The 26,211-nt window shown below is 35.8% G+C and overlaps 1 protein-coding gene across 1 annotated transcript in view; it reads right to left on the bottom strand.

The window, feature by feature from the left end:
• Positions 1–797: 797 nt before the first annotated feature.
• Positions 798–26,211, bottom strand: part of LOC131526119 (complement C3-like) — a 204,714-nt gene continuing 179,300 nt past the window's right edge. The window contains exons 38-41 of the mRNA XM_058754266.1: positions 24,624–24,701; positions 6,675–6,758; positions 2,178–2,313; positions 798–1,453 (exon numbers count right to left, since the gene is read on the bottom strand). Coding sequence (XP_058610249.1) covers positions 1,309–1,453; positions 2,178–2,313; positions 6,675–6,758; positions 24,624–24,701 — 443 coding nt within the window. The 3' untranslated portion in view covers positions 798–1,308. The remainder of the gene's footprint in view (positions 1,454–2,177; positions 2,314–6,674; positions 6,759–24,623; positions 24,702–26,211) is intronic.

A 26,211-nucleotide genomic window follows, 5' to 3' on the forward strand; every position in this document is an offset into this window, starting at 1 on the left:
CGTCATAAGTTTAAAAAAAACTAAAAAAATAAACACATTTGCTAATTGATTCTAACTAAAATCGCTGTTGTTAGCACTTAATATGTCTGTAGTACAGCCAAACAGTGTAGATAATTCATAAAAACTTACATAAAAGAATGCTCATGCGCAAACGTCTACACCAATAAGCTCTGCTGTATTATAAACCAATGAAATTGAAGGTGGGCAGAGCGACACGTGTCGCCCCGCCCCATCTTCCAGGGTGCACTCTGGGGCTACTCGTCACTACTGGCAACCACAGCTGCCAGTAGATTACTGTTATTTTACAGAGCAATTTTTTACTTTACACTGTAAAAAATATCGTGACTTTAACGGTAAAAGACTGTAAAAATGCCACAGTAAAAACCTGTTAAATGATTAACAGTATGTTTCCTTACAATATTCAGTGAATAACTGTAATAGATCTAAAATTGTTTTCGAGAAAGTAGCCTCAAGAGTCGACACACAGAGACTGTGTCTGAAATCACACCCTACACCCTACAATAGTTTACTATATAGTCCACCTGACAGAGAGAATTAAAACTAATGAGTGATTCAGACACTGATGAACAGCTGCTGTTAACAAGCACAATCACTGAAGGAAAGAACAAGAAACAAAACTGTGTGATGTGTGTTAGTTTCCTCTTCTCTACAAGCATCCAGACCTGAGACTTTCCATATGTACTGTACAGGGATCGTGAGATTTTCCTTCTTAAATGTTATAGAATGAAGTAATTTACTCATTACTGTAGAGTTGTGAGGCATCACTGCATCATCAAAAGCTCTTAAAGATCTTTATTTCATTAACATCAAATCCATTTAGAAAGCAAATGTCAGGTATAATCATCTGGACCTATTTATTTTATTTCATTTACATGTTTAAATGTTCTTTTTTTTTTTCTTTTGAATAATGTTTAGACTTTATTTACTCAAATTTCATTCAGATTATCTATTAAGAAATCAGAAATGATCATTTAAAGTCGCTTATGGCTATTAAAATTATTACACATATTCCAAATTTCACACAAAGCTAATTATAATGTTGGATTTGTGATTCAGAATAAAACATAATCATAATCATTCTTGCAAGGCATTTTTAAAAACAACAATTATTAATTAGGCAGTGGTCTAAAATGAACATTCTCAAGTTTCATTCAGCCACCATTTTACTAAATTATTTACAAAAGTATTTTTGCCCAAACAACATTGTTTAACAATATAATATTATTAATGAGAGCATGCTAGTAATCATGTTTAATTTTGTGTAATCATTGAACAGATGTTATATAATTATGAATCACATCCATAATTGAGAAGGCTGTTCTGGAGCTCAGCGATGGCGATGTATTGATTCCTGTATTCTTTATTTGCTTGGCTTTCCTCTCTTGTAGGCCAATATTCAACCCAGGTCTGCTCTCCAAAGATGTACTGCAGACTAAAAACAACAGAAAATGAAGTCAAAACAGTCTTAATGACTGACTTTTACATGACCGTATGCATTTCTGAAGCACGTGATTTGAGGTGTGAAATCAATTAAACAAAAGGATGCTCAGAGTGATAAAAAAAACAAACTCTTTCTCTATTCATGATGGTTGTTATATATGTTTGACAAACATTTAGAACACGTTCAGTTTCACTTGAACAAAACATATATTTTAATAACAAACTGTGATATGTGATCATACATGCCAAAAGATTTTCTCTGCTTTATGGTTTTCTTGTCACAAATGGCTTCCTGCATGATGGTTATGCCAAACATACTTTTGTTTTAGCAGACAAAAGTTTTCATATATTACTATTTTTTTCAGCAAAATAGCTTTAAATATTTACTCATGCCATTTTATTTTTATTATTATTCCAAGAATTACATACTTTAATTCAGACTTCCCAGACCTTTAATCTCTGGATTACAGCACTTACACATTTTTGACATTCAACAACACAAAAATAACCAAAATTAACTTACTTTAAAATGTGTTTATCACAGAAAAAATGTCTTGTGTATATTATTTTAATCAAGTGTCATTTCTAGATTACTAAAATTGCATTATGATAGAAAACAACGGTCATGTCATTGAGACATGAACAACACTCTACAGACATTAAACACATAAACCTCTGGCAAATCCTGATATCTTGAAAACACAGTGGAGACTTACATTCCCCCGAGCATCGGCAGGTCAACGGATTTGCCCATGATGAGGTATGACTTGCCTTGCACCAATCCTAAATGTTCTCTGCAACTGGGACGAGCCAAAAATGATCTCACTTTTCCTTCAACGTCCTCATCTGTGCCTACAGGACAGAACAGCATTTAGGAAACAATTTTCCTGCAGTTTAACCTTCTGTAGAATAGGCATTGATGAGAAAAACTGAATTTAACAGGAATCAGACATTTCAGGAGTTAGTTTTTTTTTTTTTTTTTTTGCCTTTTTATTGTGATAGGACAGTTGACAGACAAGAAGTGAAGTGGGAGAAGGAGAAGTGGGGGGCGGGATCAGAAAGGTCTATGAGCTTGGGATGGCGCAATGGTCCTATATGTCAGTGCACTGCCCATGAGGCTATTGGAGCCAATAGGAATCCCAGTCAACACGTGAGATCACGAGATGATCACAGTGACATCACACCATTCTCATACGGTGATACTCTCAGTAGGCTTGTTTGAGATGAGCAAAATCTGTGCAGAACTGATCACCGGTGATCACCGCGAGATGCATGCCGGTTAGCATGTCCAAGTTATGTCCGCCTTGCTCTGATGTCATGCTGACGTGTGCCAAAAAACTCTCGCGACGGCGAGGCGGCTGTGTCGGATTGAGCAGTCGCGCGCAGTTGCTCTCCACCGACTGCGCTGATCAAAAGCATGATGGGAAACGACTGACTGAAGACACAGCTTAATGCTCATTGGTTCAGACAACTGTGATGCTGCATTCTCTTCTAAAATGTTTTATTTTTTATAATCTGATTTCATGCTATTATGTATTTCAATTGTGCATGAATATTCCCAAACACTGACAGTGCGATCTCTGTGTGAGATATGTGATTGTTGTCATAGTTTCTATAAAAATCTAAAATACATGTTTGAATTAAAATAAAAATGGATGATAAATACACCTTTCGTATGGAATTAAATAGCAATCACTTTGAATGTCTGTTCATCATATTTATATTCATATAAAAGCAACAGAACTGAAATTAAATCATGTTTATCAGCAGCACAGCATATGAGTGAGAATAACGCAATATCTGCCTTTGATACCACTTCGAGTGGGCAGAACCGTCTTGACTGCACTTATTTCACTCCTCCCCTCGCTGCAGCCGCCTACTCTCGCCTACATTTCAGGCGAGGCGAGGCGAGGCACATCTCAAACAAGCCTAGTGATATCACAGTGCTCTCCAGTGTTGGGCAAGCTACTTGGAAACCCAGTCAACAATTTGATCTCCCAGGATACTCGTGATTAGGTCACAATGTGAGGTAACAGTGAGCTAAAAGTGTAACCTCACAGCGCCCTCACTGTGTGCTCATACTATGGTCACAATGTAAGGTCAAAGTGCACTCACTGCACAGAGACTAGATACCCAGCATGCATTGCAGCATGAAGCTTCTGACTGTCACCATTGTTGAGATTCATACACTGATTCTTGATGTCTCTCTTTGTTTTTAAATGACACCATAGTTCAAAATGTTTTTGACTTATGCTTTTAAAATCATTCATAAATTATTACACTGTTTGAGCCTATACTGTATAATCAAAAAGCTATTACGAATAAAACGTTCAGATTAATAACACTTCACATTGAACCTAGGTGATGATTTTGTTGTTATCACCTGGTTGCAGTGTCTCTTTGGAGTTATTTGCCATAACAAATGTGCTTTACAAACACAGTTACAGCAGCCCAAAAAAATATAAAGTTATAAAGTAAAAGGTCAAGAGCCCAACTAAAGCAAACACTAATCACTTTGATGGTAACATCAAACGAAACAATAAAACATCTATTTCTCAATAAGTGCTTTTGTAGATATCAGAAATAAAGTCAGTCTGGTTAGTAATGAGTGGAGCAGGTGATGCTGTTTGTGGAGTTGTTTAATCATTCTCTGCTGAGATCTTCAGAGATTTAATGTATTCTTTTATTTCAGTTGATTTCATCAAAGGCTGTGTCTGGAAGTCAGTTGTATGTTTGGAGAAGGTTTTTATAACAGAAATCTGTTAGCTGGGCGTGCACTCATGAGCTCATCATGTGAGAGCACTGTGATATCTCTGTGATAGTGTTGAGAAACAGGAAGTAGAATGTCCCCTCGGTGACTGATATTTGAACTGCCTCCTCTCAACCAGCTCATCATTTTGGGTTCACAATGAGTTCATATATTACTCACATTGTGAGGATCACCGTATGAGAATGGTGTGATGTCACTGTGATCATCGCGTGATCTCACGTGTTGACTGGGAAATGTAGTGAGCTAACAGTTACTCTTCTTTAAATGAAGCTTAACTACACTAAAGCTACAGCCATGGGAAATGTAGCAAGCTAAGCTACAGCAACGTGGCAAAAGTAGTTTACTACAGCCAAGCTATTTAAAACAAATTAAAAATTTCTATTGAACCAACATCATACCAAGTCAATGCTCTCTCAGTGATCAATAAAACTGTCAGTCAAGCAGATAGACAGGAATGTTCAGTTTAATTGTTTATTCAACAGCTGTTCCAAACCAATTTGGCAACATAATCAGTAACAAATACAGGCCGGATTGACCTCAAATTGTGACATAGGCCAGAAACCTCCTATTGGTAGTTGGTATTGTGGCTTTATTGTATACAGATAAATTTATATAAATGGTAACACTTCACAATAAGGCTCAGTAGTTAATATTAGCTAACTAGTGTAGTTAACATGAACTAAGAATGAACAATATTTCTGCAGCATTTATATTAATGTTAATTTCAGCATTTACTAATGCATTATTAAAATCAAAAGTTTGTTAACATTTGTTAATGCACTGTGAACTAACATGAACTACCAATGAACGACTGTATTTTCAATAACTAACATTAACAAAGATGAATAAATACAGTAATAAATGTATTTTAATGTAATACTGTAATGAATGTATTTTATACATTGTATGCTCATGTTAGTTAATACATTAGCTAACATTAATGAAATCGTATTGTATAGTGTTACCATATAGATGTTTAGGCCTACAGATCGGTTATGTTTATTTGCATCGTTGCATGTGTCATTAGATATTAATATAAACATTTGACCAAAATCAAGTTCAAATACAAAGTTTTTGACCAGCGAATGTTTTTATTTTTATTTTTTCCTGACTCGTGTCTCGTTTTCCCCAGTTTTCTGTCATTATGTGGGCGTTCGGTTTTTTTCTGTTATTTGGCCAAAGTATCATATTATGAAAGATTCAGCACTTCGCACGAGCTATTTGGCTGTGACTCGACAACAAATGCGAGACTAAGAATCTCTTCTCCGCTTCCCAAATACCAAAAAAAAAACATTAGCCTTTATAAATAGTGTTTTTTAAGTAAAGAAATCGCTGTACTTATTAAATCAACAGTTCTTTATTTACCCTCAGACAGCAAACAAGCGGAGATGCTCCAAACTGCGCGCCGCACTTCATTGACGAGAGAGGCGGGAGGAATAATGAGGCTTGACTGACAGTTTGAGGAGCCAATGGCGTTACGAGCTTTAGTGTCTGTGGCGTCACTTACTGATCCAGGATCAGTGATCCGTAGCAGTTATATTTCTGATTTGAGCTCGAGTTTCAGATTGCTTTCTTTGAATAATGTAACGTTAGCTTTTGTTGATGCTACCGCGCTACTTGATCAAAAAAAGAGCTTAGCTACTGAAAAGTTATTTGATTCAGAAACCAGCGACGCTACCACCGCGCTACTGAGAAATGTAGTTAAACTAGTAGCGTCACTACTTGTAGCCACGCTACTGCCCAACACTGGTGCTCTCACATAATGAGCTCATGAGTGCACGCCCAGCTAACAGATTTCTGTTACAAGAACCTTCTCCAAACATACAACTGACTTCCAGACACAGCCTTAGATGAAATCAACTGAAATAAAAGACATGAAATCTCTCATGATCTCAGCAGAAAATGATCACTCATTACTAGCCACACTGACTTCAATTCTGACATCTACAAAAGCACTCAAAACCATCAGTATGCAGTCTTCATGAAATGTTATTAACCTAAACTTTTTAGTTTTAACAGCTCTTTGATTACACAATATTAGACCAAGCAGTGTAATCATTTATGAAGGACTTTAAAAGCACTAAATCACAAACACTTTGAACTACAGTGTCATTCAAAAACATAGAGATACATTAATAATCAGTGTATGAATCTCAACAATGGTGACAGTCAAAAGCTTCATGCTGCAATGCATGCTGGGCATCTAGTCTTTGTGCAGTGAGTACACTTTGACCTTACATTGTGACCATAGTATGAGCTCACATTGAGGGCGCTGTGAGGTTACACTTTTAGCTCACTGTTACCTCACATTGTGACCTCAACATGAGTATCCTGGGAGATCATGTTGAGATCACTGTGATATCAAATTGTTGACTGGGATCAGGCACAATTCAAATTAATTTCATGATCAGAGGAGAAACGCTGAGGGAATAATGAACCGTACCTTGTTTTATTACAAGCTCCACCTTCATGTCATAGATGTCAGAGTCCTGATTCAGATCGATTCTCTCCACTGTGACTTTATAAACTGTCAAACATGTTTTATTGTTATATGCATGTAGAACTAAAAGTATCAGGTCAAACATTTTTATTACATTCATACAAGGGTTCAAGAAATACAGTACACTGAAAAAAAAAATGTTTAGTTGGTTCAACTTGAAATTGTACTTCATCTGGTAACATCTACAATAACTGTTTTTGTTGAAATGAAATAAACGATTTAAGGTTACTGATTATAACTTAATTCAAACAACCTGAGAAAAAAAAAAAAAACTTTTACTGAAGCATAACTGTTAGAAGATGTAACCTGATTTCTCCAGTTAGGTAAAATTATTTAAGTTTGATATGTATGTATATATATATATATATATATATATATATATACACACACACACAGGTGCATCTCAATAAATTAGAATGTTGTGGAAAAGTTCATTTATTTCAGTAATTCAACTCAAATTCTGAAACTCGTGTATTAAATAAATTCAATGCACACAGACTGAAGTAGTTTAAGTCTTTGGTTCTTTTAATTGTGATGATTTTGGCTCACATTTAACAAAAACCCACCAATTCACTATCTCAACAAATTAGAATATGTTGACATGCCAATCCGCTAATCAACTCAAAACACCTGCAAAGATTTATCTGGTTGTTTATTAAATGGGGATTACGCAAACAAGATGACTGCTCGTCTGTTCCTTAATGTGGCTGTTTTGTTTTTAATTTCTTTCTTAACTCAACATGGTTTTACATTGATTGCTTATGACCGTCAAGCGCTCCTTAATATCAGAGACTCTATTGAGGTATTATCAAATGCTGATTTGAGATTTCCATACTCAAATAACCCACTCCCTACCTTCTTGACGATTGTCCCGGCCTGCCAAAGCCGGCTGCCGTGGAATTTTCATGGAAGAAAGCGCCGCAGAAGAAGAGGAAAACGAGGGGGTACTGCGGTTAAACTGAAGCTAAGCCTATCCCTTTTATCTCCATCACGACGTGGCTTGGATCGCATTCAATATGGGCTTGGAGGTGGCCATTTTGTCTCGTGGCGCTCGCTTGAGGTGGCATATCAGTGAATTTTACCTGTGACTCAGGATCATCTCTCCAACTCTTCCTGTTGCCGGACACCCCATCTTCACTGCGGGGGTGTGAATCCCTGCAATCTTCACTCACTGTGCCGTGCAGCACAGCCGGATTGTGATCCAGCATACGTCAGGATTGGGTTGGTAAATGCAAGATCGCTTGTAAACAAGACATTTATTTTGCAAGACTCTTTTATCTCAGACAAATTGGATTTTTTTTTAGTCACAGAGACCTGGCCTAATGCGGGGGATTTAAGTCCTTTCTCTGAACGTTTGCCCACAAACTGTTCTTTTTTGAACCGCCCTAGACCCCGCGGTAGGGGTGGTGGACTTGCATCGGTGTTCAAAAGTAGATTTTGTTGTAAAGTTCGTAAGACTGAATCTTTTTCAAGTTTTGAAATACTTTTATTTCACTTAAATGAACAACAACTTACGATCGCTGTGGTCTATCGTCCTACAAAACCAAACAAGGATTTATTAAAAGAATTTTCAAACTTCTTAGGTGATATTGTTCTTAAATGTGATAGACTTTTGATTGTGGGGGATTTTAATATTCATGTCTGCTGTGAGTCAAACCCCCTGGCTAAGGATTTTATTAGTTTGGTTGACTCTTTTGATTTTACTCAAGCAGTAAATGGTGCAACTCACAAACAAGGGCATACCTTAGATCTTGTATTGCTGCATGGTATTTCAATCCGTGAACTTGAAATCCTTGAGCTAAGTTTTTCTGATCATATGCCTTTGTTATTTACTTGCTTGCTTCCTATTGAGGTTTCAAAGACTAAGAGGTTACCACAGCAGACTCGTTTTTTCAGCTCTTTTCAGGTATTACAGCTGAGAACTGTCACCAACCTAAAACCCTTTTCACTATTTTGGATTCTGTTGTAAATCCGACTAGTAATGTCTGTTTAAATGCATCATCTGCAGTATGTGATAATTTTCTTATGTGTTTTTACAGATAAAATAGTTGATATAAGACAGCATATTATACCTATAAATTGTGATTGGTATGTCCCCTCTCTTTGTACTTCTACCTTAAATGAATTCCAGATAATTTCTTTAAATTCTTTTCAAGATATTATTAAGCAGTTAAAACCTACTACATGTTCACAAGACATAATTCCCACACGGTTCTTGCTTCAGGTTTTCGATGTTATTGGGCCAAGTATTTTGGCTATAATAAACAAGTATCTTCTTACAGCGACTGTTCCAAAGTACTTAAAGCATGCAATTGTTAAACCCCTGCTTAAAAAATCTAATCTTGACCCTACTGTCCTATCAAATTACAGGCCAATTTCAAATTTATCTTTTTTTTCAAAAGCTTTAGAAACGGCTGTTATATTACAATTGCAGAAGTTCTTAGAGTCAAATGACATTTTTGAAAAATTTCAATCTGGTTTTAGGAAACATCACAGCACTGAAACTGCACTTTTAAAAGTGTTGAATGATATTTTATTATCTGTAGATTCGGGGGACTCTGTGATACTTTTATTATTAGATTTAAGTGCCGCGTTTGATACAATCGATCATAGAATCCTTATTTCACGCCTTGAAAATTGTGTGGGTATTACAGGTCGTGCTCTTGACTGGTTTAAATCCTATCTTGAAGACAGAATGTTTTCTGTTTATCTTGATGGTTTTTCTTCATCTAGCTCTATTTTGCAGTTTGGAGTTCCTCAGGGCTCCATTCTGGCCCCTGTTCTGTTCTCATTATATATGCTTCCTCTGGGGTCTATTCTCACCAAGCATGGGGTGTCATTTCATTTCTATGCTGATGACACCCAAATCTATCTGCCCTTGAGGAAAAATGATCAAAGAGGCCTGGGATTACTGAATACGTGTTTGTCTGATATTAAGTCTTGGTTCTCTTCAAATTTTTTACATCTAAATGAGGGCAAAACGGAGGCCATTGTGTTTGGGTCTTCAGGGGCCCCCGATTGTGATTTGGGAGCTCTGGATTCCTACAGAAAACTGTCTGTGAAAAATCTAGGTGTTAACTTTGATTATGCACTTAAGTTCGATAAACAGATGAATTCTGTAGTTAGATCCAGTTTCTTCAAATTAAGATTGCTATCAAAAGCCAAGAGCTTTTTGTCGTTTAAAGACCTGGAGAGAGTGATCCATGTTTTTGTGTTATCACGGCTTGATTATTGTAATTCCTTTTATATGGGAATAAGTCAATCAAACATAAATCGACTCCAGATGGTTCAAAATGCGGCTGCCAGACTTTTTGACTGGCACCCACAGATTTGATCATATCTCTCCCATAGTATGCTCTTTGCATTGGTTGCCGGTCAGTTACAGAATCGAGTTTAAAACTTTACTGTTTGTTTTTAAATCTCTGAGTGGAACGGCTCCTGCATATCTCAGTGATATTTTAAATACAAATATATTTTCTAGACCACTGAGGTCTTCTGAGAAAAGAGTGTCGATGGTCCCTAGATCCAGATTGAAGCCGAGGGGCGACCGTGCCTTTTCAATTGCTGGGCCAAAATTACGGAATAGTCTTCCAGTCTCCCTGCGATTAGCTCTTCGGAATCTGAATTTAAATCTAAGTTAAAAACGTACCTTTTTTCAAGGGCTTATAATTGTTCTTAGAGTCTCTCTAATGTATTGTGGTCAAAACTATTTATAATTGTATGTTTTTTCTGTCGTTGTTTCTAGCAAGGTTTGTATAGCACAATGGTCAACTACTATTGTTTTTATTGTGCTTTATAAATAAATTTTGATTTGAAAGATTTCCTGAGTTTTCAAAATGGTTTCTCAGTCTGGTTCACTAGGCTACACAATCATGGGGAAGACTGTTTAGTTGACAGTTGTCTAGAAGATAATCATTGACACCCTTCACAAGGAGGGTAAGCCACAAACATTCATTGCCAAAGAAGCTGGCTGTTCACAGAGTGCTGTATCCAAGCATGTTAACAGAAAGTTGAATGGAAGGAAAAAGTGTGGAAGAAAAAGATGCACAACCAACCGAGAGAACCGCAGCCTTATAAGGTTGTTCAAGAAAAATTGATTCAAGAATTTGGGTGAACTTCACAAGGAATGAACTGAGGCTGGGGTCAAGGCATCAAAAGCCACCACACACAGACGTGTCAAGGAATTTGGCTACAGTTGTCGTATTCCTCTTGTTAAGCCACTCCTGAACCACAGACAACGTCAGGCTTACCTGGGCTAAGGAGAAAAAGAACTGGACTGTTGCCCAGTGGTCCAAAGTCCTCTTTTCAGACAAGAGCAAGTTTTGTATTTCATTTGGAAACCAAGGTCCTAGAGTCTGGAGGAAGGGTGAAGATAATCTATGGGGTATTGTCAAGAGGAAAATGAGAAACAAGAGACCAAAAAATGCAGATGAGCTGAAGGCCACTGTCAAAGAAACCTGGGCTTCCATACCACCTCAGCAGTGCCACAGACTGATCACCTCCATGCCACGCCGAATTGAGGCAGTAATTAAAGCAAAAGGAGCCCCTACCAAGTACTGAGTACATATACAGTAAATGAACATACTTTCCAGAAGGCCAACAATTCGCTAAAAATGTTTTTTTATTGGTCTTATGAAGTATTCTAATTTGTTGAGATAGTGAATTGGTGGGTTTTTGTTAAATGTGAGACAAAATCATCACAATTAAAAGAACCAAAGACTTAAACTACTTCAGTCTGTGTGCACTGAATTTATTTAATACACAAGTTTCACAATTTGAGTTGAACTTTTCCACAACATTCTAATTTATTGAGATGCACCTGTATATATATATATATATATATATATATATAGACTCGCCTGCTTTTTTAAAATGTATTACATTTTTTTTTTACACACACAGAATAACGTCTATGTGTTTAAGTTACTGTGTGGCTGATAACTAAGCTAATATCACTAGATTTGAATTTAACATTAAAATGTGACGTTTTCTGTTGTCAGCGCGCACGCGCTCTCTCTCTCTCTTCCTCTACACAAGCGCGTGTCCCACCCAGATCGTTGCCATGGAGACAACCCGAAACCATTAATGCTGTGGTGTGAGTTAGCGAGAGTGCGCTAATCGCGGGAAGAATAAAATGGATAGTAAAAAAAAAAGAAAAAGAAAAAAAAGCCAGGTTAAAAAAAAGAAAGGCATTGGAGGCCAAATGTGCCAAACTGACAAATATTTTTTCAAGAAGACAAACGAGCACGCGTGAACTGGCGACTCAAGGTACAGTGACTAGCAACATTTACAGTTATGCATTTGGCAAATGCTTTTATCCAAACTGACTTACATTGAAGGATTTTTTTTTATTCCGTTTAGGTTTTTTTCTGTTGATTGTCTGTTTCAATTAAATGTAAGTGATTTTAGCCTTTTCTTTCTTTCTTTCTTTCTTTCGAGATGCTTCCTGATTTTCCATTTAGTTATTGATGACTGTTTGGTAGCTTTCAATTTTGAATTTAACTTTTTTTATTTATTTATTTTTTTATAATGTTACAGTTGTATGTTTTGTAGCAGAAATATTTCATATAATTTATTTTATTTATTACATTGACGTGAACATTAAAAATAATAATAGTGCAAAAAGTATATTTCTTACTGCACTACTTTATTTTCGTTTGAATGCAAATCATTTTTTTATAACGTAACAGTTGGTCTACTTGTTGCAGAAACCTCAGTATGTGATTTGTCATTGATATTTATGGCCGTATTTGCGGTATTCATATTTTTTACTGTAATATGTCAAAAATAAATATAACAGAATAGTAGGAACAGATCTGTCACTTCATTCATGCAGATTCCACCACAGTGGGAGAGAATTGGTTGGGGATAGGCGGTGGGCTGGTCTTGAGCATTACACTCCTGGGTTGAAAATGGATCCCACTCTGACCCTGGGTCAAGAGACAAACTAAAGCAAACACTGACCACAATTATGGTGACATTGTGTTTTTTTTTTCTTTTCTTGGCCAATAAAACATCAATATCTAAATCTCTGTTATTCTCAATAAGATACTATGCAGACATAAAATAACATCAGTCTGGTTATTAATGAGTGAAACTGGTGATGCTGTTTGTGGAGTTGTTTAATCAGATCTTGAGAGATTTAATGCTTTTTTTTTTTTTTTTTTTTATCAGTTGATTTCCTCCAAGGCTGTGGCTGCAGTCAGTTGTAGTTCTTGTGTTTCTCTTTTCTTCAATGATGTTAATTGTTAACAGCAGATCTTCATCGCTAATGCACAATCATCATTTAATTAGTCACTTAATTATCTCATTAACTTTAACTCTTTGAGGACTCGGGATTTGACTCAAGACTTGCTTTTGACTTGAAAGGAATGACTTGGTCCCATCTCTGACCTCCTGGCTGAAAAATTGTGCTAATTAGCAAATCCAGGTGATTGGAACAAAATACTGGGGAGGCCTTTTACTTTTTGAACCTGCATTTTACACCTCTGCTATTTTCAATAAAACATCAACATCTAAACCTCTGCTAATTCTCAATAAGAAGTTTAGTATGGAAGAAATAAAGTCAGACTGGATTGTGAGAAGTGAGAGAGATCTGTTAGTGTTTAATGTTTTGTTGCTGCCAGTCATGTGACATTTTTATTTATTTATTTTATAGTGGTCACCATTGTGCTGAAGAGTAGTACTGTCAATTGTGATTTTCACTTTGCTGTTAGTGATGGTGAGATGAAGCTTCAAGCGTTATCAGCCAAGTGGTTCACAAAAAGGTTAATTTCTGGGTGCTTCATTTACTCACAATACCAACTGGTGGACAAAGAATGTAAAACAAGCAGATACATTACAAACAGAGGTGGATAGTCCAGAGGTCAAAAAATAAAAGCCATACCACATGTTTATTCCACCAGTGAACTCAACAGCTGATTTTATCAGAGAAAGAACCAAATCATTCCTTTTGAGTCACAAGCAAGTCTCAAGTCAAATCCAAGTCAAGTCCTCAAAGAGTTAAAGTTAATGAGATAATTAAGTGACTAATTAAATGATGGTTGTGCATTAGTGATGAACACCTGCTGTTATTGAGAATCACAGAGGATCAGATCTCGATGTTTTATTGGTTAAAATGATGCCACCATCATGGAGATCAGTGTTTGCTTTAGTTGGGCTCTTGACCCTTAACTCCTGTGTTAGATCTTTTTGTAACACTGCGTGTGCTGTTGTAAAGCAGGGAGATCAGTGCTGTGCAGTGAGCAGCTATTAGCTGTTTTCATATGATGCGATAATCTTCAGGCACTGACCAGTTTACATGCAAAATATTTTTTTTTTTGTCATTTAACAAAAAAAAAAATGTTTTTTTTAAATAACCAATCCTGTGAAGCTATAACATGCAATGAAAGTGTTCTTTTTATACCATATTTTTAATTTTTTCCCTTTTAAAAACATTTATTTATCATTCAATTCAATACATAATTATAACATCACACAAAAAAGGGATGATGCATATCATTCACAATGTTCAAAAATTGGGGGAGAAGTTGAACATTTCCATTTCTTAGATGTTTCCATCACTGATAGAGAGTCCCTATCTCTTAACACATAGTCTCTGATTGAAACAAGACTTGAGGTAATCACTGTTCCCGCTGGTATATCATATCTTTTAAAGCAAGAAATATTTCTTGCTTTCCATATCCCCTCTTTAATGACGTTGATAACCGTCCACCATCTAATCCATTCCTCAGGGTCTATGTTATTCAGCTCTCCATACAGAACATCCATTTCACTTGGAAATCTATACAAGTCAGTTAACCATTCTCGTACAGAAAACCATACCTCCTAATTTACAAGACCAAAATAAATGGCTGATGGACTCGTCTTCTCCACATTTGAATTTTGTACATTGTGAACTCTTTGAACAATTCCTTTTTTTCAAAAACACTCGAGTAGGTAGACTTTGATGCACTACTTGCCAAGCAATGTCTTTATGTGAATTAAATAAAAATGCATTGCTTACATTCTTCCATACTTGAATACAATCAGACTCAATGAGCTTTCCCACCGGAGATATCCTCTGTAATTCTGGGTATAACATATTTTGCACGTTCACTCAATTTACTTTCTCAATAGGGATATCTGACACTTGAACTTTCCTTAAGAAGAGTAACACCTTTTCGTATACATTTGATTTAAAATCAGCATGAGGTTTATTTTGTGGACATCTAATCCTCCAAGCATTGGCTACCTGTTGGCCCACCAAAAACTTAGCAAAACAATGCCACAAAGTTTCTTCATTCTTACTTAGACAAGCTTTTAGAATAGGAGTCAAAAACATTGATTCCAATTTAATACTTATTTCTGGAACTGCTAGCCCACCCTTAACTACTGATTTATACAATATTTCTCTTCTCATTCTTTCGTGTTTGGAACCCCAAAGGAAACCAAATAAGACTTTTTTAACTGATTTTATAAAATTAACTGCACTGTAAAAAATGATTCACTATATTTACTCAATAAAATTGAGTAATCCACCATATTTATTCAATAAAATTGAGGTAACAATTTGCACTTACTTTTTTTGAGTAGATTCTATCCTATATATTGAGTAAAGAGTGCCTAAAATTTACAGCTATGACAAACTAAAAGAAATTAGGTAATGTCTACCTAATATGTTTCATTAAATTACATAACTAATTACTTATAAAAATTGAGTAACGTTAACTCTATTGTTAGTTGGCAACAGTTCATCACTGTAAAACCCAACAAGTTAGGGTAACAAACCGTTTGAGTAAACCGATTGCCTTAAAACATTTAAGTTTTTAAAACTAACAATTATGAATACTCTGAACATATTTCAGTCAGACATCTACAGAACATCTTATTGAGAATTAACTAAGGTTTAGATGTTGATTTATTGTTTCAATTGAAGTAACCATGTTAGAGATCAGTGTCTGCTTTAGTTGGGCTCTTGACCCTTGACTTCTTTGTTAGATGTTTTTTTTTCCTCTGGTTGTTGTAACCATGTGTTCCTCAAACATATTTGTTACAGCTCAAAACCCAGAAGAAATGATCGGTAGTTGGTTGTTATATGTTTACAATGACAATCATCTGTAAGTGAACTGATCTCATTGAGAGGGAACACAGACTCGTTGTGTGTTTAATCTCTGGTTAAGTGAACGTTGCATTGATTATAGTAAAAGTGTTTCTGTGACAGTCAGTTAACAAAGGAGTTTCTAAACAGTTTGTCCACAAAATTTTTTAATCTATGCCAGCAACTGGACTCACACAGACATCAAGAATCAGCTTATGAACCTCAACAATGGTGACCATTAAAAGAAAATAAAAATAGTACAAAACTCATCCATGGCTCCCAGCATGCATTGCAGCATGATTTTTATTTTATTTTAATGGAAACACAGAAGTCAAGGGTCAAGACCCCAACTAAAGCAGACACTGATCTCTAACATGGTTACTTCAATTGAAACAATAAATCAACATCTAAACCTTAGTTAATTCTCAATAAGATCTTCTGTAGATGTCTGACTGAAATAAGTTCAGAGTATTCATAATTGTTAGTTTTAAAAACTTAAATGTTTTAAGGCAATCGGTTTACTCAAACGGTTTGTTACCCTAACTTGTTGGGTTTTACAGTGATGAACTGTTGCCTACTAACAATAGAGTTAATGTTACTCAATTTTTATAAGTAATTAGTTATGTAATTTAATGAAACATATTAGGTAGACATTACCTAATTTTTTTTAGTTTGTCATAGCTGTAAATTTTAGGCACTCTTTACTCAATATATAGAATAGAATCTACTCAAAAAAAGTAAGTGCAAATTGTTACCTCAATTTTATTGAGTAAATATAGTGGATCACTCAATTTTATTGAGTAAATATAGTGAATCATTTTTTACAGTGTGGTGCCGGCAAAGTTTCGGCTAAAAAGGTGAGGGAAGCTAAAATTTCGGCATTTATTACTAACACTTTCCCTCTCAAAGTAATGTCTCGATCCTCCCACTGTTTTACTTTCCATTTAATTTGATCAAGTCTCTGATCCCAATTATTTTTATCCATATTGTTACCAATCAAAAGCCCTAAAATCTTAATGGATTCTACCTGATCTTTAAAACCCAAATTTAATTTAGGTTCTTTCCAAAAGGAATACAGAATTTCAGTCTTTTTTCTATTAATTTTCGCACCGGTAGCTAGAGTAAACTTTTCGCAGATTTGCAAAGTTTCCTTAATGGAGTTATTATCAATAAGAAAGAGGGTTAGATCGTCCATATAAAGTGAGACCCTGAACTGCCCGGGATCGGAAACCCTTTGATTTCTGGGTTTTGCCTAAGCGCACAAGCTAGTGGCTCGACCGCTAAAATAAATAGCAATGGGGACAAGCTAAAACCTTGTCGTACACCCAAGCAAATTTCAAGAGAGTCTGACGAATAGTTATTTACCAATACTTTGCTTTGACAATCTGTATAAAGAAGTTTAATCCATGAGCATATAGAGGGGTCAAGGCCTAAATGCTCACATAATCTATGTAAATAGCAATGATCTATACTGTCAAAGGCTTTTTCCAGATCTAGTCCTAAAATCGCCAAAGGCAGTTTACGGTCTTGTGCAAACAAAAAACTATCTCTGGCCAATGCCAAATTGTCTTGTAAGGACCGCCCCTTAATGCCACATGTTTGATCGCTACCAATAAACTTGGGCATAATAGGCTGAATCTTAAAAAAAAGGGCTTTAGATAATATTTTAGCATCTACCCCTAGCAAAGTCAGGGGGGCGCCAATTTTTTAAATCTTGTTTGTCTCCTTTTTTAAACATCAATGAGATGACTCCTTCTCTTAAAGAAGATGGGAGTTTTCCTATGCGTAGACTCTCCATAAACATCATTAGCAAATGATCTTTTAAATCTTCCCAAAAGGTTGTATAGAATTCCTTAGGTAAACCATCCGCTCCTGGGCATTTATTATTACTCATGCTCTTTACTGCTTTAGTTAAGTCGTCTACGCAGAGGTTAATCTCCTCCATTCTATAATCTCCTTGAATATTATTTCCAACCTCAGAGAAGAAAGTCATCATATCCTCTTCTTCTATGTTTTTTGATCTATATAAATTCTCGTAAAACGAATGAACATGGGATACTATATTATGGGTTCCTGTTATTATTTGATCGTCTTGAATTTTTAAAGAATCTAGACTTGAGGAACCAAGAAGTTTCCTAAAAAAAATATCTAGTGCATTTTTCATTAGATTCCATATACTGAACTCTACTCCTTATAATATAACTCTTACTCTTATAAGCCATCATTTTAGCCATTTCTTTCTTAAGTTTTGCAATATCTTCAACTACATCAAATCCAAAATGAAACATAGAATATAAGATTTGCAAATCTCTCTGACATTTTCTAAAATGGAAATTGCTTTTCGACGTAGCTTTCTTACTTTCCTGGATAAAAAAACCTCCTTATTCTAGTTTTAAGACCTTCCCACCAATCTCCTACAGAACTATACAATTCTTGCAGAGATTTCCACTGATTAAGTTTTTCTCTTAATCTTGATACCACTTTAGGATCTTTTAACAAATTTATATTCAGTTTCTATAATCCAGATCCCCTCGTACTATTTCCGTTTATCCTCACCACACAATCTACTTTGGCATAATCGGAAAAGAACACCGGTTTCAAAGAAGATTCCATTACTTCAATTGTAGGTGAGGAGAATACGAAATCAATACGAGAGAAAGCGGAACAATTAGACCAAGTAAAACCTGGCATATTGGGGTTCTGTTATCTAAAATTCTCTGTAAGTTTAAAGTCCTTAATAATATTCATAAGGTCTATTGAACTAGAATCAAGTTTTATCGCTGTTATTGATTTCCGATCTTCTTTAGCTATTATACAATTAAAATCGCCTCCTATAATTACTTCCCGCCCACAAATTAATATTGAAGCTATTTCTTTCAAAATTTCCTTCCGCTCTTGTAAATCTGGAGGGCAATATACCTTAATTATACGAAAAGCTATACCATTTAATTCCACGTCCACATACAAAAGTCTCCCACTAACAACTTCCTGAACCTGTTGAATCTCAAAATGCCGACCTCTGAAGAGAATGACTACCCCAGACGACTTATTCTTATCATCACCTGACCATATAGAGTGGCCATATTTCCATCTATCTTGAAAGGGTCTATAATTAGACTTATGAGGAATATTACATTCTTGAAGGAGGGCGATGTCATGACCCTCACTATGTAAAAAAGAAAACACAGAAGAACATTTCACTAAATCAACTAAACCTCTAGTATTAATAGATGTAACAGATAGACGAGAAATCTATAAAAGAGTGTTTATGTAGGGGAAACTAGATTACTTTTCAGTCTTTTCCTTTTCTTTTCTTTCTTAGCTCGGGGAGGTAATTCTTTCTGTGAAACAGATTCTTTCATTTGAGTGGTAACTGAAAACGTGTTAATTTCATCAGAGTCCAAAAAAGGTTCAGAATTAGATGCCCAATCAGTCACTTCTTCCTGTTTCTGCATAGACGGCATTATGGAGCTCTGGGATTCCAGATTATCATCGTCTAGAAGAGAATCCGATGTTGATGATCTTCCAGAGAGCAAAGACAAAGATAAAGGGAAAGCTTCAGCTACCTCCAAGAAAATATTCCCCCCTTTCTGTTTCTGAACTTCTTTATCTGGAGTTGTTGTTGCAACACCTATCCCTCCTTCAAGTGATTAAACTTCTTGTCTTTGTATCCGTTCTCCTACTTTCTCATCATTAGACGCTAGTAGGGGATCAACAATACTTGATAAAGGCAGCAATTCTTCTTTTGACAAGGTCTAGAGGTCTAGAGACTTCAGCTACTCTTTGCAATTGTGGTGAGGAGTTTATACTAGACATTCCCAAAGGGACCATATCATCTTTGGCTAAAACTGTTGATTCCCAGTAGCAACTAGATCTCCAGTAGCACTCGCCAAGTCTTCAAAGTCCACTACATTTTCCGTTTCTCCATAATTCTGTTGTTTTGTTTTATTAGAGTAGGCATGGGGGCAATCACGAAACCTGTGGCTTTCTGCTCCACAAAGGTTGCATTTCTTTGGTAACTGACAATCTTTGGAGCTATGTTCTTTACTTTTACAATGTCTACAAATTTCCAATTCACAGTTGGCAGCTATGTGATCTAAGGAGCCACATTTTCTACATTCTTTTGGTTGTCCATTATAGAAAACATAGCCCCTAATTGGATTAATGAGGGAAGGTGGTGGTAATTACCCTCAGTTTCTCTCTTCAAATGCACTTGAAACTTAGATGCTCCAGTTTTTATCCCATCCTCATCTCTCGTCAAAGACATATTCAAAACAGTGCAATGCACAGACAACCAAGTGGCAACATCTTCTACTTTGATACTTTCAGAATATATCAGGACAGTCACAGTTCTAACATCTCTTTCAGACAGAGGAGTCAACTGGATTTTCTGAAGGCAGGAAGTCACAGTTTTCTTGGAATTGAATCTTTCCAAACAAAGCTCATGAGCAGAAAAGGTGGTAAAAACAACTTCAAAGACTTTCCTACCGGGCAGAGCAAAGATATAATCCAGTTGTAAGGGTTGGAACCCAAGCACAGTCTGTAAGATTTTCCTGCTGAACTCCAATCCTTCCAGAAGCTCAAAACGGACTGTGTTCCTTCGCACCAAAGAGGCCGACATTAGTGATGGGTCTTTCTTGAACGATTCGTTCATTTTGAACGAATCTTTAATGTGACTCGGGAAGAACGAGTCGTCTCAGGGAGTGATTCGTTCAGTTGCACATGCGCAACATCCTATAGGTTCTGTACTGGAATTAGTTCACCTGTTTCGAGTCTTCGGGTTTGAGTCGTTCGTTCATCACGTGACAGCCTCATACACGAACATATGCAGTCAGAGCCGGAAAGACAATTGATTAGTTCACCTCCCCAGTCATCGGGTTTGAGTCGTTCGTTCATCATGTGACAGCCTCATACACTACTAACCAATGCAGTCAGAGCCAGAAAGAGAATTGATTAGTTCACCTCCCGAGTCATCGGGTTTGAGTCGTTCGTTCTTTTGTCACGTGACGTGACAGCTTTGGGCAGAGAAATTAGTTAATTTACAACCTTCCTTACAAACGGGTGCATAGTCATTATTATTATTATTTACTCGTACAGTTATGTGATGCATTTCTGGTCTCAAATTCTTGCTTTTAATTTCTGTCACGATGGTTCTTTTCCATAATACTGAATGTAGTAATAAAGATAATAAAGAGTTGGTTATGTTTTAATTTAATTATTTTTTTTTTCTTTTTTTGGAGTCTAATCTTCATAAAATACAATACCTTGTTGTATGTATGTCTTTTGAGTTAACCCTTTAGATTAGACTATAGTCTTACTGACTATACTTTTGTAACATATGACACTTTAGACATTAACACTGTGTACACACTCTTGAATTGTTTTTTATTGTTTATTTTTGTGCCAGAAAAAGCTTTAGCAAAGAGGATAACTATTCCAAAATGAATTAAAACAATTTAAATAAAAAATACAAGAAAATTTAAATGTACTAAAGCCACAGAGCCAGATCATAACCTTAATATTTTAAACTAACATTAATCATTCATATTCAAAATGTTATTTGCTTTCACTTTATGTCATTGTGTCCTTTTTGACCAATCTTCTTATACAAATATTAGACCAATATGTCAAGTCTGCCTAGGAAAAACAATTATACCAGCAAAGTCAAAATTGGAGTAAAAATGAACAAACTATAAGTGCTTTGTAATTTTAGGCTTGTATTTTTTTATTATATAGTTATATTATATCTTTATTGATAGACAAAGACAGTGAAAGGACAAATCAATCAATATTTAATTTATAACAGGGTTTTATTTATTTATAAAATAACACAGATCCTCAAGAAACAGTAACAAAAACATAGTGACAGAAATGAACAGACCATTTTTATTTCTAGGAAAATGCTTATTACACATATTTTGATAATTTTATGATAATTCTTAAATATGATCCAACATACAAAAAATACAGTTTTACGTTATAGTATTTTACTGATCCGGCAAGTGGTCACGTGACAAAAGAACGAACGACTCAAACCCGATGACTCGGGAGGTGAACTAATCAATTCTCTTTCCGGCTCTGACTGCATAGGTTAGTGTATGAGGCTGTCACGTGATGAACGAACGACTCAAACCCGAAGACTTGTCAGATAAGAGGTGAGCTAATCAAGACCCAGGTAAACGATGAATTAATCTTTTCTGTTTCTTATAGCATTATAGTTTGTATTGTTTGTAGTGTGATCAACGTTTGCATAAGTAGTAGATGTGTTAGGGAAGCAGCACGTAACATTTTAATTTTATTTTGCTAAAATGAACGAAATGACTCAAAAAAAGATTTGTTCATTTTGCTGAACGAGACTCAAAGGTCCGAGTCAGTAAAATAATCCAAACGTTCCATCATTAGCCAACATTGTTGCTCTGTTGTATAATCTGAACCAGAATAAATGTTAGGATGAATGATCTGGGTAAACCACCTTCTGGATCATGGTGTCTCCCCCACCAGATAAATAAATTATATCAAATGAATTTTAAATCTATGTAATGCATGTAAATATTTAAACGCCAGTGCTGCTTAGACACACACAGACATCAAGAACCAGCATATGAATCTCAACAATGGTGACAATCAACAAAATGATTCATGCTGCAATGCATGCTGGATAACACCATAGTAAAAACTCCCATCATGCACTGCAGCATGAATAATTATTGTCACCATTGTTGAGGATTGTATGATAAGTGTTCATGTCTAAAAGCCTGAGTGATACACTTTTTTTTTCTTCCAATATTTAATCATTACAATGACATTAAATATTACTTTTTTGAAGTTCTGTAATCACTGAACATCAGTTAACACACCACTGAAAAACACCTTCATGTTTTCATTCAAGTGACTTAAAAGCAGAAAGTATCAGCTCATCTGCTTCCTTAAGCTTTTAATTCAGCACTGTACAAACACACAAATGTTTATTGCAAAACGATATTGCAGTTGCTTAAAAGCAAAGCACTTCCACTTATTAAAAGGGCCAAGAGCCAAACTAAAGCAAATGCTCATCTCCATGATGGTGGCATCATTTTAACCAATAAAACAACATCTGATCCGCCGTAATTCTCAATAACAGCAGGTGTTCATCACTAATGCACAATCATCATTTAATTAGTCACTTAATTATCTCATTAACTTTAACTCTTTGAGGAATTGGGATTTGACTTGAGACTCGTTTGTGACTAGAAAGGAATGACTTGGTTCCTCCTCTGGTGAAATCAGCTGCTGAGTTCATGGGTGGAATAAACATATGGCAAGACTTTTACTTTTTGATCCCTGGACTTTACACCTCTGTCTGAAATGTCTCTGCTTGTTTTACACTCTTTGGCCACCAGGTGGTATTGTGAGTAAATGAAGGCTCCAGAAATTAACCCTTTTATGAACCACTTGGCTGAAAAGCTGAAAAGCTTCATGAGGCTTCATGAAGCTTCATTTGCCCATTCCTAATAACTGCAGCCTGGAGATCTCCAAATGGGGGCGGGAAATCCAAAACTGGGTGGGAGCTCCAAAATAGGGCGTGGCTTCCTCCCATTGACAGACAGGCACATGACACGCATGCACAATTTTTTCTCCCAATCAACTTTAGCGCACTCTCCGCCCCACAGCTGTTTCTAAAGATTTTATTGGATGTGTCAATCAAAATGTCCATAAGGGTGCACAAGGGTTAAATGATGATGATGATGTGCAACGCCAGTGCTGTAAGTTATATGGACAGGAAAATATGTTGGCTCGTAATTTTTACATGTGCACTGTTGATGTCAAAATATCACTTTTTAGAGTGTACTGTACTTCATTTTATACGTCACACTTATGGTGTAGGTGTAGTTATAGTAAAGCTAAAATGAAAAAGCTTCAGGTGGCATTTAATGATTAAGAAATTATTAAGAATCCTGCTTAAGTTCCCAAGGTGGATGAGTGCAAGCCAATTGTTTGTATCTAGTGATGCTCCTACTTTGCATACCGTTTTAAGGATTTATATGTATGGTTTCATGTGTCGATTAAGTGATTCATGAAATACAATTATAATAGCCTTAAATGATCCCATATTAAGTGATACAAGGTATTCTTCCTTGTTCTGGAAGCAGTGGAATTCAAGTTTGTATGTTTTTTTCTTAAGTTATGGTTGTATGCGAATGTATGTTGGTATGTAATTTTTTTCTTTTGTGTATTTTATTTTTATTGTGATATGGACCAAATGGTCTGAAATAAAGAAATAATAATAATAACATTACTTTTGTTTTCTTTGCGTACAAAAAGTATTTTCGTAGCTTCACAACATTACAGTTGAACCACTGATGGCAGATAGACTACTCTGACAATGTCTTTCATACTTTTCTGTGCTTTGACAGTGAAAATTGTTTGGCAATCAATGGGACAGTTGCTAGCCTCCCGGTTTTCATTTAAAACATCTTAAATTGTGTTCCAAAGACGAACAAAGCTTTTACGGGTTTGGAACGACATGGGGATAAGTGATTAATGACAAAATTTTCATTTTGGGGTGGAGTAACCCTTTACATGGTCACTATGAAAAGAATGTCAATTACATCACATCTTTTCTGGTGAACTGTTTTGTGAGCAACAGTGTCTCAACAGTGACTTTTTTATAATCTGTCTATGATTTATATTTTGTGGTTGTATATATGATTTTTGTTATTTTTGCAAGTGCAATCATTATACAGTTGTTCACTATGAAAAGAGCAGCATGAACAAAATAAGAGTGAGTAAATAACGAATCTTAATTTCTTGAAAACAGTCAAGGATGTGTTTACCATAATCCATGCCACCTTCACAGGCTTTAGTGAAACGCTCTTCTTCGGTGTTGTTTTTCTTTTGGAAAGTGCAGTTTTCTGTTTTCAGATAAGTTAATGTTATACACACACATACACAATTGTAATCACCCCCCTTCCCTCATTCATATACAATTCCATGTAAAGAGGTCATTAACATTGAACATGTTCTTCAATGCTCTTTTGAAGTAAGAATCTGACCCATAGAAACATATTTGTCGGCCTAGAACCGGCCCACATCTGGCACATGTGGAATGATGATCTGGCCCACATGTAGCGTGGAATGATGGCACTTGGGCGGATCGCTCCTGTTTGCCAGATCTGGGCCACAAGCAGGACATAGCAATGCCACAATTCAGCCAAGAGCAAAGAAATAAACCACACTGGACCTTTTCTGAGTCACAAAATATTCATATATTATTTATAGAGTCCTCTCAGCTTGTCGAAGCTTGTCAACAAGCAAAATCACTGAAGAAAACAGAAAAAAGAGACAAATAGAAACCCAAGAACTACAACTGACTGCAGACACAGCCTTAGATGAATTCAGCTGAAGATAAAAGACTCAGATTAAAGATCTCAGCAGAGGAGGATTAAACAACTCCACAAACAGCATCACCAGCTTCACTCATTACTAACCAGACTGACTTTCTGTCAGATGTCTACAGAAGTCCTTATTGCGAATTAAAGGTGAAATAGGTGATTGTCTTCAGAAACATTTTTTGTTATGTTGGTTGAAAGTCTCTTCACATCTCGATAGCAATCATTAAGTTAAGTGGTCTAAATGTATTTATATATTCTGTGGAAGGCGTAGGACCAATAAATGTTTGTCCAATCAAAACGCTCGGTCCGAGCGTTTTTATTGACTTTCCTACCTGCCTGTCAACGTATGTATTTGCATACCTCTGCGCACCCGGTTCGCGCAGACACACTGAGAAAAATGATTTTGTGGTGAAGTAAATACTACATAAAAACAAAAGTAATTTCTACATTAAATAATTTAGTTCGGGCAATAATTTAAAAAAATAAGTAAATTCTATATTATTACTCAATTTAAGCTTGTAGAAATTAACGTTTGAACTTATAAGTATATTTTACTTAGAATTGTTTGTTATGTTTACAAGGATTCTTTAAGTTATGATCCCGTTTTTCCCATCATGCACTGGGGCATGAATAATTAAAAAGGTAACATTTTTCACTGTTTTTGAGTTGTATTTAAGAATTTCTGTAGACCTCTAAATGGAGCCCAGGTCAGGAAGCAGACAGACTGGCTAAACCGACCGTCTGCTAGCCGCCTCACGTCACCAAAGTCAGTTAACTCTCAGCACATAGAAACTTTTTCATCTAGATATCACTCTATAGAGACTGTGTCTGTTCCCCGAACTAGAAAATACAGAAAACATCCAAACCAAAGTAATAGTAACAATTTAATTGATGTTCAACAAATAAAAAAACGATATAATACAGATAAACACATGATAAAGCTTGGCTTATTAAATATTAGATCCCTTTCTTCAAAAGCACTTTTTGTAAATGATATGTTCACTGACCATAAACTAGATGTGCTTTGTCT

The sequence above is a fragment of the Onychostoma macrolepis genome, chromosome 01 (genome assembly GCF_012432095.1).
Source record: "Onychostoma macrolepis isolate SWU-2019 chromosome 01, ASM1243209v1, whole genome shotgun sequence".
Taxonomy (NCBI): domain Eukaryota; kingdom Metazoa; phylum Chordata; class Actinopteri; order Cypriniformes; family Cyprinidae; genus Onychostoma; species Onychostoma macrolepis.